Source organism: Dermacentor variabilis, chromosome 11 (genome assembly GCF_050947875.1).
Source record: "Dermacentor variabilis isolate Ectoservices chromosome 11, ASM5094787v1, whole genome shotgun sequence".
NCBI classification, from domain to species: Eukaryota; Metazoa; Arthropoda; class Arachnida; order Ixodida; family Ixodidae; genus Dermacentor; species Dermacentor variabilis.
This window is the reverse complement of record NC_134578.1, coordinates 100,846,897-100,864,576: the sequence shown is the minus strand read 5'-3', so window position 1 is coordinate 100,864,576 and position 17,680 is coordinate 100,846,897. Positions and strand designations below refer to the sequence as shown.

Below are 17,680 nucleotides of genomic sequence, written 5' to 3'. Positions count from 1 at the left end.
GTTTGTAATACCGTGCGTCCCTGGTAGTCTTGGAACGTCATCACGTAGAGGGGAACGTCGGCGGTTAGGTATGGTCAGTAATACTTCTCTTGTATCCTCGAAAGTGTACGGGAGAGTACGAGGTGCCCAGCGGTTGGATCGTCATGTTGGTCGTGCAAAACCTCTGGACGCAATGCTGAGGGCCAACCTAGAAGATTATTGGCGCGTACTGGTGAGTTCTTCTCTAAGGAAAGGCCGCTTTGCAGAGAAAACTAAGACAGCCCTCATTCGCCCTAACTACCTAGAGACAACATCGGTGTTGCCTTCCTAGTACTGGACGAGGTTTTTGAGCTCCAGGTCTGCTTGTTGGTCTTCAACGAATTCCTCTACTTTTATTGCTCTTGGACAGGCTTCGTCATCCTCGCCGTCATGCGGCGGCGGGTATATGTGGGCGCTTGTTTGGCAGAGGAGATCGGAATGTTCCATTTCGGAGTTGTACAGCGTGGATTTGTGAAATTTCTGGAGCATAACGCTTCAGTTTGCGAGGCGTCCTGGAGGGTCCTTTAAATCTGCCAGCCGAAGCAAGACATCGACCTACACAGGCCGAAGCATCCGTTCACACACGCCCAGTTGATCAAGAAAAATCCAGGCTAACTACGAGAAAATTATTCTTTGTTTGATTAGGCAACGTGGAAGTGCACTCAAAGGAAATGCTGTCGGGTCATCATTCAGGAATATAACTCATGCGCGAAATGCTTATGAAATACAAAAGCATCAAGAAATCGACAGCATCACACACCTTTCGCATACATTTTCTCGTAGTGTAGAATGAGAAGTCAAGTTTTAGTGCATCGAAAGTGTAATAAAGACTTCTCAACAGCGTCGTCAAAGTGACGGGTATTTAGGGCGCAGCGCTCTAGCTACTCCCACCGTAATGTAAGATTACGCGCAGGCAACACTGCGCATCATAGCACCCAACATAACTCCTGTGGTGAAGCAGGAGATATTACAAATGTGTCAATGAAAAGGAAACGTGTCAATGAAAAGGAGCGTCGAAATGAAATGCCGGTCGCGGTAATGCAGACATCGGACATTAATGGGGCGCGTTTTCTAGGTAATTGGCACATTCAGACTGTCACGTCATCCGCAAGTGCAATGAAAACGGCATTTATCTCACGTCCGATTCAGTTCTCATTCTTCTCTTCGACATTATATATTTGTTGCTCCAAGCGTTTTCTGTTTCACTACTTTCGCCGATGTAAAGCTAGTTGCGATTACCACAGAGTATTCTGTATACAGCGCTTAGAAACATTCTTCTGCATCTGCTTCTCGTCTACCAGTTCATGCTGCAACTAGGGCCCCAAAACCTGCGCTGCAGTGACTTCATAGGTTTTCGGAACATGTGCCAAGGCCTCGCTCACTTAGTGCACATAGGGAAGGGTGGCATGAGTATGAGGGCTCGTGGCCTACGATGTGGCGGGGCTCAACGATGTTCCACAGAAGGACTGAAAATTTCAAGTTATGCTCACTCGGACGTAATCTGTGCAGGTCACTGTCAGAGATCTAGTCTTCAGAATTAAAAGAAATATCTTAGTGCGAGCTCGTAAAATTTGCTCTATTCAGGGTGCTTAGGGTAGGTCGTGAATATTCTCTGTTCGGTTACGCCTCTAGTTAAGTTCGTTGCGTAAAATATTGTTCAGGCAGGCAAATGACCTCGCTTCGCCGAACAACCTTGTGTTAATGATGCCATTCAATATGTCATTCAAGCTATTAACATGGTGTAGAATGGCTTTCGGTATGCTATAGGCATACCCTGCGCAACATGTGGCTAGGTTTACATCAACAAAAGATGCAACTTCGAAAATTGCTTGAAGCCGCATGTGTGTGGCGTGAAAATGAAAAAATGTCGCCTACGGCGTACTTTGCGGAGGACGTAGCTGCATGTAGCTATGACATCGGCCTTCTTGGACAAAACTTTCGTTATTGGCAGGAAAAAATTGGGATTTCGCGGCAGGATCTAAGGCACTAGCTGCCTAGACTGCAGAAAAAGCCTAATTGTAGCGATTGCATTCATTATTCCGTCAGAATACGCAAGATCACCTGGTCAAATTTCAAACAGTTAATATTTGTAAACAAGGCTTTCGTGCAAATAAGTGGGAGCTCTTATCACTCATAATAGAATTTCTTCACAACAAAGTTGAAGGGATTTTATTTACTTCTCTCCACCTTACGGGTTTCCGCAGAACTAATATATCAAAGGTGAAGGGACCACCGAAAGTGCTTCAACATATTCATTTCTGCCCTTCATTGCAATACATGCACAATATCGCCAGAAATTTGAATCTGCAAAAAAGAAGGCGGCCTTGCAGCCAGCAGAACCGCTACATGACCACGTGGGCGCTGAACAGGAAGCAGCAAAAGAAATTTCGGCGTCCCCAATGCACGAATTCTTCGCAGCTGATACGATTGCGTTTACGATAGCTGCCTTCCATTTCAAGGCAATGGTCTTTCGTTTCGCCTTTCATTTCGCTCGCCGATACCATCGCCAAACCGGTGAAGCGACGACCCTGTTGAACGGGTTGCACGCTTTGACGCGAACAGTGCTCGTCTTCTTCGAGCAGCATGTGGCACACATAGGGATGTGTGGCCTCTGAGATTGCACTGTTGTAGTCTCCGATGCCACGTCCAGCTGCAGGAGCGCGCGCGGTACCGCAGTGAGAGAAATTGCTAAGGCGATACTGAGCCTCTGTTTATGCACTGCTTCGCGCAGTGATGAGAAAGACCAGTGTTCGGATGGCGTACACGGCGCAAATGCTCAATAGTTTTGAACGTCGGCCCCGCATGTGTCCTCAACCCTGTGGAAAGTGAACTTTTGAGCCTGCAAGGGTCGGGAATTTCTTGCTGTAGAGACAGTCATGGTTGGCGTATCTGTTGGCAGGATGATATTCGTTGAAAAAAATATTTAAAAACGCGGATAGCTACGCGCACACCAAGAGGAATTCACTTCGTCATATGCAATAAAGCTTTATGTCCCGTTTTATTATAACGAATCTTCATTGTAACATATAATACGTGATATCTTTTCTTTTCCCCTGAAATTACACGTGCCAAATTTGAGGTTCATCAACATTAGGAACAATCTTAATTTTCTGCGAGTGCATCGGCCTCTAGAATTTTCTGAGTCAGTTAGCTCCCTGAATTGTGAAATGAGCAATGTGTCAAAACAGACAGTCACACATAAGGAACATTTTGGTTATATAGTAGCATTTTTTGAATAATTTAATAATGTTCTTTGAAACCTCTGGCCGCTTCAGTGCTTCATTTGTTTCGTTAATCATGTTTTATGTTAAACGATGCCCGAACAAATGTTATCACTTTTATGGCCTTGCGAATTTATCAGTGATGCTGCAGTAGGTTTTAAGAAATGGGATATACGCATTGTTGATGTCTGTAGAACCCAGGTTTTTGTTCAAAATTGCAAAGATTCGGAGCATTCAAATTAATTTGTCAATTTAGTAGGTAACAGGATACACTCAATCCCTTCATAATTAATGTTATTATGGAAAGGTGTTTTTTGTTTCTATATTTGAGTGTGTGCTAGTCATCCATGCAGTAAAAACATCCGCGATTGTGTTGCTGGACTCCATGATATTATTCCATCTGTAAATCTCTATCAATGTTCAAAAGGTATGATGCTTCGTCTTCCCAGACCGTCACGTATGTGCAGTGGATGCCGTTTCCAACGAGATAACTGAATCTAAGCAACATTTCGTTGGAAACTTGATGGAAGCAGACAGACCGTGTCGATTGCGATGATATGTCTCAATTTCAGTGTCTAGAGAATACCTAAAGTACCATCTTTGTGCTACTATTTCTCCTGACAATAGAGTTCCGGCTGCAAATCGACAAGTATGGTATATATTCCTGTCATATTCGGAACTATTTCCCAGCACGATGAACAACTTGTGCTTTTCGCTTCACTTTTTGAAGTGCTGATGGTTACAATTAAAGTAAACAGTACTGACACGACATTGTGCCACAACTTATTAAAGAACTTTTAGATTATTTTTACGCATATCACCTTGTGGCATTAAAGGACCTCTCCCTAAACAAACTATACGGCTATGCTGCGTAAATACTGCTTAGAAGCTATCGCACCTTGTTCCTCAAGAATGTTTATATTGTTAACATACGTTCTTAAGACAGCTAGAAAAAGTCGCAGGAATTTTGTTATGTCCGTTTTTAAAGGGCGTACAAAATGTCTTGCAAGATGTCTTATATCCCTTATATACATGGTCTTCAGGGCGGCTACAAGATCTTTTAAGATACCCGACAGTGTTGTGATAAGTTGTGTTCAAGAAGCCTGAAATATTTTGTCAAGACGGGTAATAGACTAACGTCTGTTCAGGGGGAAATAGAAGCAAGTAATTGTTCATTTAATTTGTGTTTGTTAGGTATGATTCAAATGGGGAACGTTGCATGCTATATCCAGCGTCATTCATTCGCCATTGTCTCAGATCGTAGTGATGTATACAGATAAGCAGGGGCGAAGGCCTTGGTCGCTCAAGTAGTAAATTTGTAACAAGTGTAGTGAACATAACACGCAAGATGCGGGTGAAGCGATGTCTGAATCGCCTGATCCTATTAAGAAGTTTGAATTGGGTAGGCCGGAACCTAAGGAGTTTGTTTTCGAATGACGTAGGAGTGGACGCTTATTTCCTGTACTATGTGTCACATTGTTGTTATCATCTGTTCCATATTCTTTTGCTCCGAGATAGTAAACAATACTGCAAAATTAACAGAATGTGCTTCAATATTCGCGAATGCACAAAGGTTGCATTCGAGAATTTCAAGAATACATTGCAACACCATATTACGTCAACTTTGAATGGCACAGCCTAACAACTGACACATAATGTGGTTATGTTGAAAATGTGCGCCCTTGAGATAAGCTTTTATGCAGGGTAAATATCGCCGACTTGCTTTTGGTCTGCAAATTATATGACTACATGTTGTCAACAAAAACATAAACATTTCTTTCGAGCATTTTGGTTACACGGTGAGAAAAAACCAATAACAGCCATAATAACAAAAGTCTCCTGTTCAGAAAGACCGATGTACTTGCCTTGCCAAGCAGGTGAGGCGGAACATTTTTTACGTATGTCACTAGTTCCTTCTTACACTCTCGCATTGCTTCACCCAAAAGTGCTTTTGCTTGCAATAAGCGGGGTCCTGGAGCTGCAAGTAAAATTCATAACTTAGAATTAAAATGTTCCCAGGAAGAACTTTAACTGACCCTCATTTAAACAAAACGTACGTTAGAAAGCGAAACAAAGAAATGCCAGTGAGGTTAACGGCAAAAAATGTCGGCAGTCGCACTTAGGACTTCCTAGGTGTGGAAATTCGAAAACATTATAGTTGCTTTGGTGAATTTTTTTCTATGCCGGTTTCTTGACCATGCAAGCTCTCGCCAGTGCTTTACATGTGCTTCTGTAAGGCCAACTGAAAACGCACACGCTTGCCCGCGAGGAGTTCATCACTCGAAGGACAGCTCAGTGGCATTCAATTGAACAACAATGTTTTTATTTGATACACTCACAACGCAATGTAACCTCCTACCCATTGGCTATGCCGTTCAATGCCCAATGACGAACGCAATAGGCACACATTTAGTGAACCATAAACGTAGAGCCGCCATGATGTCGAAGAAGCGTGCTCGTGGGGAATCCCTGAGGCTCCCCCCACTTTGACTCCCCCCACCCCACATATATATTTTGCATAATTTTATTTCAGACACATTAATTTGCTTTGTTTGCAGGAACCGCCATGAGAAATTTAACGTCAGTTCCTCTATTTGTTTATGCGGCTTTTCTCTATGCCGTCCTCCATTTTCGGTACCATCATTAGGTCACGCCGCCGACTACAACGCTAAATTTTCGCGTAACGGGGAAGATGATGCTTTCGCAGTAAAAGTCTTGTTTCCTACTCTAGACAAAAATAAATTCAACGATATCCACTGACTATAGGGTACTCCCTAATGCGAAACTTCCGTGCAGCTCTGTGTGTGTTGTCATTTAGTGTTATGTTTGCTGGCGCATGCGATCTCTCTCTCTCGTGGCACATCGTAAGCGTAACGTAGTGTGGCGCGACTGTATCGCTAATCGCACGATCGCCAGAAGCCGCGCGTGGGAGGCATGCGGGCACGCTTTAGAACAGCTGCCCCAGAGAGAACTCGCTCATGGATCACGCTAGTCTGGCGCCATCTCGTAGCCATCGAAGCCACAGTGAGCGCCTTGCGCGTCGCTACGCTTCCCACACTTGCGTCATACCCTCCTCCTCCGCTTTCGTCTTCGCTATCACGGCCTTCTTTCAATATCCGCTGCGCTCCCTGTTCGCTCTTTCGTACGATGTGTTCATTCGCTTTGTCACACTGGGAACGCTCGATGCAGGAACGGGTGCCACGGAGCTGCGCACTCGAAGGGTTTAGGGAGGTGGAAAGAGAGAAAGGTTGCAAAAAGAAAAATTGGCCCAGAATATCTTTAGGCGGCCGACGTTCCCTCTCACAACCTATCTCGCAAACACGTTGAGCACAGTAAGCAAATTAGCGCTCTTCTGGTCTTTACACGGATAGTGCTTAGTGACAAAAATTTGAAGTCTGTAACACCCCTGGATGACTACTTCTGTTCATTTAATAATTCTTTGCTTGAAATATATTATGAATATGGCTATATATACATGTCCTCTGTTGGGACACCCCGAAGTTTCAACCATAATCTACGCTGGAAACCCGAGACAAGGGAATGAATACACAGAAGAAGACATGGTCTCCATTATATGGCTGTCCTAACTTATTGGAACACAAAAAGATAAGATTCATGCCCGAAAGGAAAACTAGGGACATAGGAGAGGTGAATTACCCTGCTTAAAAACAACACACTTCTTGTTAAGATAGCTTATATGTGCTGCCTTTCAGCAGAGCGCTTTTTATCCTGAAGGGTTCACATTGAGTTAGGAAAAAAAAATGCAGTAGATGCATTCCAATTGCACCTGGCGATGTATAAGTGATGAATTTTCTATCCTTGCAGCATAACACTTTTTACCTTTTATAAACTATAGAAGCAACTTCTTTAGGCTGATGAACAAGTACTTAGTACGAAGCAGTTTTTCTTACGTGGCAACTTGGTATTGCACGGTGAAGTAGGCTGGAACACACATAGCAGAAGGGCAAATATGACCGCCGTAAACGCTTGGATGAGAGTTGACGCCTGCATTCTGTCTGCGAAATAAATATTTGAATATCAATACTGCAGCAGCCCACGTGTAGGCTATCTTAAAGGACTAATTGTTACTTATTGGGCCACAAAATGTGCGCAATACCTTTAGGACATCTCCGCTCCAAGTAAAAAATTAAGAATTGTGTCCCCCCATCATAATGTTTAGCTCTGTTGAAGTGAGTCCTGAAGTACACTTTACTCAATTGCTCTAGCGGCGGCATACATCCACTTTATACATACAAGTACATCCACGGCAAAAGTATTCCACTTTATCTCAACAAAAGAACCGGCAACCCTGCTGTTTCCTGCAGCAACCAGCTCACCATTGCTGTATCTTGAGAGCTCGCATGTCGAATAGGCAAAGCGTATAATATTCTTGCTTGCGCCAGCTTACACAGCAAATTTATTTTCAGCTACATGCGAACACAACTAAACATATTCCTGCATAAAGACGAAGACATCGAGCAAAGAACAGTTCTGTGCAGTTTCGCTAAGTCAACGTACAAATTCAAGACGATCTCACACAGTATTTTTTTTCTGAATAAACTGCCAGATTTCGTACAAGGGTTGGAAATCATGCTTCTGTGTACATTAAAACTTTTTCGACCAGCACTAAATAACGGGACCCAGCAAGACAGCACAAGGGCTCAAAGTAACAAGCAAATTTTATTTAGGGGCGTTTGTACTGAATGACGCTCCTGCGAGATGTTTTATATAATTTACCTGATCAAACGGAGATCCGCTATTTGTGTTAGGTTTGTAAAAAATTCATGCCAATTTTCGTACATTGCGAGTAACGCTGCTAATGTCAACGAGACTTGTCTTAGTGCAGTCCTTCGCACCTGCAAACTAACACGGTACGTAAACGAAAATATTTGAGACACTCTTTGTGTGACATGACATTCTTTCATACGTTTGCGTCACGAAATATGATGTGAATATAATTTTGTATATTTGGTATCTGCTAACCTATTCACCACCTGAACGGGAGGACTGACATTGTTCTGCTTCTGTCAGCTACAGGCAAAGCGTAGCCTTTGAGAGCAATACATCATAAGGCCAATACTCGAAGCACTAAGCTGCACACATACACGTGACTTCACGTCGCCTAACGTCCACAATTTTAAGTTGCAATGTGTAAAAAACTTCTGTTTTGTAAGGAATAAGTCATCAAAGACAAGTGCCATATGAAACGCGCGGAGCGACTGTTCTATATGCGGGCTAGTTGCGTAGCTTCTAATGCGTTCCCTGCTATGTGCATAAGGACAAGTAAATGAGCATTAGTTTTCTCTAAAATGTACAAATTAGCAAAAAAATGTCATTGGATTCCTGATGGCCATTTTCACAAGCGTCGAAACGATAGAGCACTGATATACGTTTATGTATTATTCAGACGAAACAAACTCGACCTTCTTGAGGCTTGTCGTCCTATAATGTTTTCTCCATTGTGGCATAATGAAGCTCACTCCTGACACATCCAAACATCTCAGAGAAGCTTTACTGTGTCAAGTTTCCAGGGAGGACGTGACAAATTGAGTGTTTCTAGCCCACATAGCATTTAGTTTTACGCTTCTGCATCTGAAATGCGAGTATATATGCACGTAAGAAACAAGAAAAATTCTAGAGCCCTCGAGGCTGACACCGACGGCTTCCATTGACAAGATCATTCGTCAGCTGCGTGCGCTGCAAACTCGGCTGAACATTTATTTGGGCAATTATATCGCCTCCGCTAAGCGCGCCCCAATGTAGAGCATTTGTAGTCCTCAAGTATTCCACCGAAACTGCAACTTCGGTCTTTTGCGCCTTGGGCTTTGGCAACCCGTAACGTGCGAGAAAGGTATACGAGGAATCATTAGGCTCCCTTAGGCACATTAAACATGATATAGCTACAGTTGCCTGTTGTCCACTCTCCGTCCAATGTATTGAAATGAGAAACTGTCCTCTTGAAGTTTCACTAATCCCGCGCGCTGAGACTAGAAAGTGGACCGTCCACTGCCCGGTTGACGAGTACTCTAGCTTGTTCGTGGGTGGCCGTATTTTCGGGATGTCCACAGTGCGCTGGAACCCATAGGATATTAAATATGTGTGTGGGAGGAGGGATGGATTGTAGGATGCGGCAGGCGGGTGTGTCAATTCAACGCATAGCAAAGTTACGAATCGCTGTTTTTGAATGTGAGAAGATGAATTCCACCTAAATGCGAGCAATTCCTAGAGTAATGGCGGCTTCTTCTGCCTCAATTCGTTCATCCACTCGGTCAAAGGTGCCACAACAAAGAGGCTTATTTGCATTGTCCGAATCTGACAGTGCAAAAGCAGTACGGTGGGAGTATACCGCGGCATCTACCTTAGCGGAGAGGTCTAAGTTTACCAAATTAGAGCAAAGTGATCTCTCAACAACAATTTCCCACTCTATGACCGATGGGCCACTTCTACATGTGCTGCATCAGGTGAGACATTTTTTTGTTCACTGTGAAGCTGTGTACGACTCAGATGCCGTGATTTATTCTTCCCTGCTGACAGAAACCATTCTACGAATTCAAGTTGAAAGTGCTTGTGTCCAATGGAATTACGCATGCAAGATAGCCCACAGTATTCGTTGTAATAAAGAAAAGCACAGAATAAGTAACAAAAGCGTATGGTGATCAGCACGTTTGAACAATGCGAAGCACATAGAATTTCCCTCATGCGTTTCCCCGTGTATATTACTGTAGCACACTCTGCAATTGTCGTAAAACGGCCACTGTAGCATAGGAATCAAGTATTGACGATGGTGGAGACTTGAAAGCCATTACAGACAGGGATTATGCACTTCGTCATGGAAGAGTTTGGTTGCGTGCGCATCACCAATCCATGTCAGTAAGCCAGTGTGCACAGTAAGTGTATAGATTTAACTTCAGCTCTAGAGAAGCAACGGAAAACCTCAATTTAGCGCAAAGCAGTAAATAATAAAGTTTCTGAGAAATAATGCTTTAGTACAGTGCCCTTATTTTCTTTCCGTCAACCATTTCATATAGGTTATTACAGAATCGTACTTGCCGTTGAGCACTTCCAGACACCCGTTTCGCGCTCGCCTTTTAAAGGTAATGTTTCCAACCCGTCTATGATAGCAAGTCCAAGGGTAATCTTATGTCACGTAGGAAACAATCCCGTAAGTAACATTATGTTTGGAAGCCTAAAGGAATTCTCTCTGATGAATTGGTGATCAGGTGCCAGACCCCTTTTGGAATGAAACGTATAAATATAAATAGCATTACATAGAACTGCTGAACATATGAAAGTATCTGCGAGAGAACGCATGGAGGAGCCAGAGTTCAGAGCGATCTAGCAAGAAACTCGGAAGTATCATTGCTGAGACGTCTTGGGTATTGGCGCGCATGCGGTGTAAGGAATAGGTAGGTTTTATAAAATACATGTCGGTTTTCATCTCGCCGGTATCGTGACGCGTGTTGGGAAAGAAGTTGACTAGCAGCCACAAAACAAGTCAATAAACCTAGACGGACGTGGAGGCTGTGGAGAACTTCCTAAGGATGGAGGCATGGCAGGAAACTTTGAGGTTTGTGCTAACTTTTATCATCCATACGGGCGTTGTCTCCTAGACGCAGGGTAGTAACGGTGAAATATACTGACAGCCGTACGTTTTCTTTTTAATTTTCTTAAGTGCTAGGAAGTAATCGTTTTTATGACGATGCCACTGTTATTGTGTTATGTGCTTAAAGCAAGCCACGCTTGCTTTATTTAGCATTCATGGATGATAATATCCCTCCTGTAGAGAGATCGGGCAAGTCATCATCAAATGCTACACACAGTGCACATGTTGCCAACAGCCTTGTGTATTCTTCAGCTGACGCGAGCATAACTGTCTGCTCTAGAATGATCTTTTGCGCATCGAAAAGTAGTCGAGAGAATATTATTAAGAGCGTCATTCACTTCAATGAACGCTGGCTATGGCTACAGCCGTCGTTGACCCAAAGGTGTCGACTTACTTACTGGTCTTCCTTACTGGCTTCCTGCGACGCCATACCTCAGAAACAAAAACAACACGAATGCTTATTCCGTTTTACCTTTACTTCTGTATTTCTGCCTAGTATCTACGGAAACAGTTGCAGAGTATTCGTTGGTGGTGCGATTACCCATGTCTATGTAAACGCGCGTGCCTCCTTATAACAATCTTATCCGCAAAAAAGAAGCACCTCAGAAATTACACATCGGTTGCGTCTCAGCCGTCGCCGAAATAAGTACGGCTTTTTCGCGCATTCTGACATGCCATGCAATACTGCGGTGGCTGGTGCATGGCGGTGAGATGTATCGCGAGAAAGGCATTTTACCGAAGCACATACAAACAGCAGCTCAGTATGGAAGCCTTGCTAGTAGTTGCATTGCCTGGAAGTATTACAATATCCAGATCAACAGATGTTGAAGCTCCAGCTTCATATCCAGCAAATTTGACCGATGTGTCCTCTGATTGCCTTATGGCAATATGTGCTCCCGCCGACTGAGATAAAGTTTGCATGCAAGCCTGGCTACCAATACGTTCTTCAGGTCCTAAGAGTAGTAAGGATTCCTATATTGGGCCCCCATTGCTTTAGGGCACAATAGCATGGTTTTTTGCAGAAATGTGAAGGGGTGCCTGAAGAGCCCATGGTTTCGTGACTGTGGTGCTGCTGGGGAATACGGCACCTTGTGGTTCTGCGTTGAGTACGAGTGACAAGTTTCAGAAAATGGCCCCTGCCCCTTCCGAGATTAGACGATTCACCCTGCAATCTTTGTAATGCTGCAATCAATACGTCATCGTATAAAAAAAACGACTACAGACAGAACGAACAAGGCTGCCAGATGCTTGTTTTGTATCGCGAGATGTAGTTTTCAAGCTCGAAGTGATGCCAAATAAAGTCTCCATAGGCGACAAAAATACCTTACTCACCTAATTTGCTAGACTGAGAAGGCAGACTTGAGTCGCTGCCTCAAAGTTGTCCCTTTCGCCGCCTTCTTTGACGACCTCCTACAACGTCCCGTAATAGCTCAGAGCTCCCTAATGAATCGTGCACATTCAAAAGGACGAGGACAAGTTAAGTGAGAGGGAAGAAATGGGCACTTCCTCCAATTAATTTATTACAGAAGCACAAAGATATATGTATGCAAGTCAGTGAATCTTGCATGCACAACGGTGCAGCTGCCAGATAAATATCAGAATTTATTGCAATGTTAAAAGCATAGACACATCGCCAAGTCATGTCAGAACACGGAAGATGAGTGCACACATATTTAAGCTTCATTATTTTTGAAATCTTTAATATAACTCTCGCCTGGCAAAAACACCTCTGCACATTGCTTAGACAGGTGAGCTTGCCTTTTTTTCTCTTCCCCGTGCCCTAAAACGCGTGTCAACCAACCTGGCTGCTTCTGCCAACTCTATTATTTATGCTAATTGAAGGCTGCTCCTAGCTATCACTACGCTCTGATCGGCGGCGTGCTACAATTCAAGAAATCAAGACAATATATACGTACCATGGTAAAGATAGTTTTACAGAAGTCAACGTTTCTGCTAACTATAACTTATGGGATGCTAGTGTTATTACCATATTGTGTGGCCGAATGCGCAACCAAAATAACGCTATTTTTCTAGCTTTGTAATGTCATTCGCGTGACTTTAGGTCGTAAAAAAAAACCTTCCGGTATTCAGGGGCCTGATGTGCCGAGAGGCCCTTTTGTACGAAATCCCTCATAGGACACTACAGTTCAAGCGCATTGAAAGCGAGCGCTGCACATCACCATTCTCTTCTTTATTTATTTATTTATTTATCCTCCCAATGCTGCGAGACTTCAAGGGAATGCTCTTGTCTCCCAGTCCCGCTATTCACGACGAGTTCCGCACTTCGGTCCTTTTTCAGTAGGTCGGCAGTCAGCGGCAAGCCACTTCGTTGAGCTAAACCTTGTTTTCATTCTTGGCAGGCCGGACTGGTGTATTGCTGAATAGGATCGTGGCATTGCGGCTTCTGAATGCAAACCGCTGGAATGCTCTATCGCACATGCGTACACCTAGACGGCTGTCTCATCCACTGGCAGTCAACCATCGGCGGGCCTGGGTGCTATCACCTTGACTGATGATCACGTGGTATCTCACGCCTACTCACGATCACGTGGTACCTCACGCCGACTACATAAAGCCTGGCATTCTCGGGAAACGTTGCAGTCAGCGGCAAGCCGCTTCGTCGAGCTAAATGCAGTTCTCTGCCATCAATATACATACATACCTATAGTGTCTTATGCCGCTGACGGCAACAATGTCTTCTGCTTGTTCTGCCTGTACCACTATTTCGGAAGGGAAGTTTTTGTCTTGTTTTGGTTGCAAGGGGAGTTATCACCTTGGAACGAACTGTTCCTCACTAACTGAGAGCGCGTACGCAAAGATGTCAATTTCAAAGCGTTAAACTTGGACTTGTCCGTCTTGCAAACGTGTCGAAAACAGTCAGCCAGACACATGCTCGAACCGTGATGGCGTTTCATTCGCCAATCACTTTTCTGCAGTAAATGCTAAACTAGATAAACTGACGAGAACAGATGTGACACTTGCTACTAAGGTAGAAGAATTGCTTGCGTTTAAAGCTTCATGGGAAAAGATGGCTGAAAAAGTCAGTGAAATTCAGTCAATTGAATTTCTGTCTAATAAGCATGATACCATGATTTCCACCAAGGAAGCTAACCAAGCGGAGATGACCCATCTACACACTCAAGTGGCATCATTGTCTTCAACTGCTGTCACTCAGGCTGACTTGCTGGACAAACTAAGGAGCGAAGTAAATGATCTAGAATAGTATAGTAGGAAGGGCAATTTTGAATCGCACGGGCTACCGCTCACGCCTAGTGAGAATTTGAGGTCTTTATGGGTCAGTTGGCCCAGCATTTAAGGATAACAGAGTTTACACCTAATATGATCACAACTAACCCAGTAGAACGGATTCCATTCCGCCCATATTGGTCCATACTTGCGAAGTTGCAACTAAAGACAAATAGGTTAGAGCAAGGAGGGGTCTCTCGGGCTTGGTTCAAGCAGGGTCTTTACAGCGGCTTTATTTAAATGAAAATTTGACGCGCCACAACAAAAATCTGTTCAGACTGGCTCGTCTGAAAGGGAGGGAAAAGAGTTACAAGTTCATTTGGACAAGGAACCGCAAGATTTTCGCCAAGAAATGTGAGGGCGCATCCCTCATCCGTGTAGAGAGAGTCGTACTGGATAAGATAAGCTAAGATGGCAGACACTGGCTCTTACTTTTTACTTACGTTTACTTTATTTATTACTGTTTTTACTTACGACAGAATAGAATAAACATGCAAAAGAAGTAAATAGAAGTTCTTCGTGAAGATTTTGAGCGAAGAACAGTCATGTGTAATTTGGTACCTGAACGTACAGATTTAAAACAATCAAACACAATTTCTACATGAATAAACGCGCAGAATTCGCACTGGGTTAGGAAATTAACCTTGTGGGTACATTGAAACTTTTCATAGAAGCACTAAACATGGAGACAAAGCAAGCCAGTACAAGGGCACACAGTAAAGACAAATTTTTTTTACACGGGCATATGTACTGAAAGACGCTCCTCCAAAAAGTTTCACAGGATTGGCCTCAACAAAAGCAGGCCCGCTGTTTGTTTTATATGTAAAAATAAATGCTCATTTTTTAAAGTGTGGGTAACGGTACTAAGTTCTACGAGACTTATCTTACTGCAGTCTTTCGTAAGCACCAATTAGGACTGCACGTAAATAAAAACAGTTGATCTTCTTTTTGAGTAATATGACATATCATACTTTTATGTCCCCCAATGGGATCCGAATATAATATGAGAGGTTTCGTACATGTTAACCTTTATACTACGGAACGGGGTGACTGATACTTTTAATGACGCTCATCCAAGAAGTTTCGTCGAATTGACCTGATCAAAAAGAGGTCCGCCGTTTGCTTTAGTATGTAAAAATGGATGCCAATCAAGGGATGTGCTAATAAGTGGTAATCAAGGGAAGGGGAAAGTGGGCATTGAAACAGTGCGTCTGCATCATGGTGACATTTTCTAGACCGGTACGTGAAATGTGAATTCACACCCTTGTAAGCGCAGTTTCCAGCATCGCAGGGGTCGTGGCATGCGTTTCATAGATGGCAGCCAACACAGAGCGTGATGGTCGGTGACGATGCTGGAATGGCTACCATAGAGGTACGAGATAATTTTCTCTATGGACAAGACAATCGCGAGGAATTTTGGTTCTGTGATGGTGTATTGATGGTGTAGATGTTCCGGCTGACGTATGCCACAAGCTGCTCTTCAGATGCCCGATCCCGTTGCAGGGCACTGCTCCGATGTCTTGTGCACTTGCGTCACTGTGGAGTATAGTGGGCGCTCTCTCATCAAAGTGGCTAAGCACCGGTCTTGAAGTGATGTGCTTTTAAGGGCTTTAAATTCCGACTCACGATCTTCGGACCATTCGAAAGTGGCGCCCGTGACCAGAAGGTTATGTAGAGGAGCTGCTATTGTAGCACATTTGCATATAAAACAGGGAAAGTAAGATGCCAGGGCGAAAAACTGCGTAATGTTTTGTGATTCGATGGGCGAATGAATCGAAACAAAGCAGAAATCTCCATAGGGTCTTTTTAGATGCCGTCTTTTGAAACGATGTGTACTGCTTCTGCTCGATGATTCTGCTGGCGAATGTGCACTTTTTAGTGTTAATCTGAAAACCAGCATTTGAAAGGGATTGGATCACTTCGTCTAATGTTTGCAGATGCTTGCTGTAGCTGGAAGAAAAAACGATGATGTCATCCAGATAACACAGGCAGGACTTCCATTTTACACCGCAAAGAACAATGTCGATCATACACTCAAGTGTGACAAGAGAGTCGGAGAGGCCGAACGGCATTACAATAAATTCATCAAGTCCGTCCGACGTGGCAAAAGCGGTTGTTTCTTTGTCAGCCTCTTTCATAGGAATCTGCCAATATTCTCATCGCAGATCAAGGCTGGAGAAATATTCCGCTCATTGTAGTGTGTCTAAGGAGTCGTCAGTTCGGGATATGGAATATACATCCTACTGTGTTATCGTATTGAGTGCACGATAAGCAATGCAAGACGGAACGAAACCATCTTTTTCACCAGAACAACAGGGGAATCCCAGAAATTGAATGAAGGTTGTATACTAATTCTCGCTACGATGTCATCAGCTTGTTCAATGACCTTCCGTTCCAACTGCGAAAGACGATGTGGGCGACGGCGTAAAATTTCAGAACGAACAGTCTCGATGTAGTGCGCAGCCACCGAAGTGTGGCCCAGTGTGGTGGTACACTATTCAAAGCTCCATTTGTGCTTATCCAAAAGGGCGAGTAACTCTTCTGAATGGACAGTGACTCGCTCCGAACCAATTATGGCTTGGAGAGAAGAATCCAAACCTGAGGCAGGTAATGGCGACGAAGAAGGGGAAAGTGCTGCGGCAGTGATCATTAGAGAGTTGGTGAAGCTTGTCACAGTCATCCGTTCGGGCAACAGCACAGGAGGTTGGTTTGCGTTGCAGGCTAACAGAAGAGCTCAGCCATATGAAAACCCGAGGAGACAAGGGACGACAAGAATTCCCAGTGAAGTACAGCATGAAGAAGCGGTAATGGGTGCGTATCTACCGGTTACCTGGATGGATGTGACAGCTACAACGTGTTAGCGACCAGAGTGCAGGATTTAGTCAGCGGCAACAACCAAGGCAAAAATGGATGTTAAGGACTCCAAAATAGGTACACCCACTGTATCTGTGATGTGGACGACGTTCTCCCTACATATATAATAGCGGATGTAGAATTAAGGAACTCCCAACCAAGAATAAATTCATGGAGGCTCGCGAGTAGCACACTCATCTCAATGCGGTGACGAATTCCGTCGGTCAAAGCACGAGACGCCTACATTATCCTTCGGGGTGGATTAGGAGGTTATTAGAGCTGTGCAATATGCATACAACATAAAGTCTTCTGACTTTACGGAGCCTTGACCACAAGTCACTACGCACAGCTGAAAGAGCGCCACCGGTATCGATGAGCGCTTGCACAGGAAGACCTTCGATAGTTACAGACAGCATATCGGCCGGGAGACAAGGAGGTATTTCTGATGTCTGGTAGGAAGCAGTTTTTCCATCCAAATAACTGCAATCCTTAGTATTCCGAGCGTTGGTCATCAAAGCAAAAGATTGAGCAAAGCGGTGATGCAAAGCGGCGATAGGGAGAATCAGATTGTTTTCACGCCGAACGGGAGCCGTGAGGTAGACGTGGAAATACTTGAGGAGATGGAGAAGAACTCTGCGTGAAAGTGAATAGACCTGGGTAGTAAGGATAGGCTCTCCGGATCCTCTCTCTCTAGAAATCTGCAAAGCCTCGGCTTTCACTGAGTTGGTGGCGGTGGCAG

The 17,680-nt window shown here is 44.0% G+C and overlaps 1 protein-coding gene across 2 annotated transcripts in view; it reads right to left on the bottom strand.

The window, feature by feature from the left end:
• LOC142564910 (uncharacterized) overlaps window positions 1-17,680 on the bottom strand; it is a 133,836-nt gene that overhangs the window by 19,979 nt on the left and 96,177 nt on the right. Inside the window, exons 1-3 of one of the 2 annotated variants that reach the window (XM_075676111.1) lie at window positions 12,175-12,272; window positions 7,151-7,255; window positions 5,105-5,217 (exon numbers count right to left, since the gene is read on the bottom strand). In XM_075676111.1, coding sequence (XP_075532226.1) covers window positions 5,105-5,217; window positions 7,151-7,250 — 213 coding nt within the window. In that variant the 5' untranslated portion in view covers window positions 7,251-7,255; window positions 12,175-12,272. Of the gene's footprint in view, window positions 1-5,104; window positions 5,218-7,150; window positions 7,256-12,174; window positions 12,273-17,680 lie in introns of those variants that run through there. The other variant, XM_075676112.1, reaches the window with a different exon arrangement.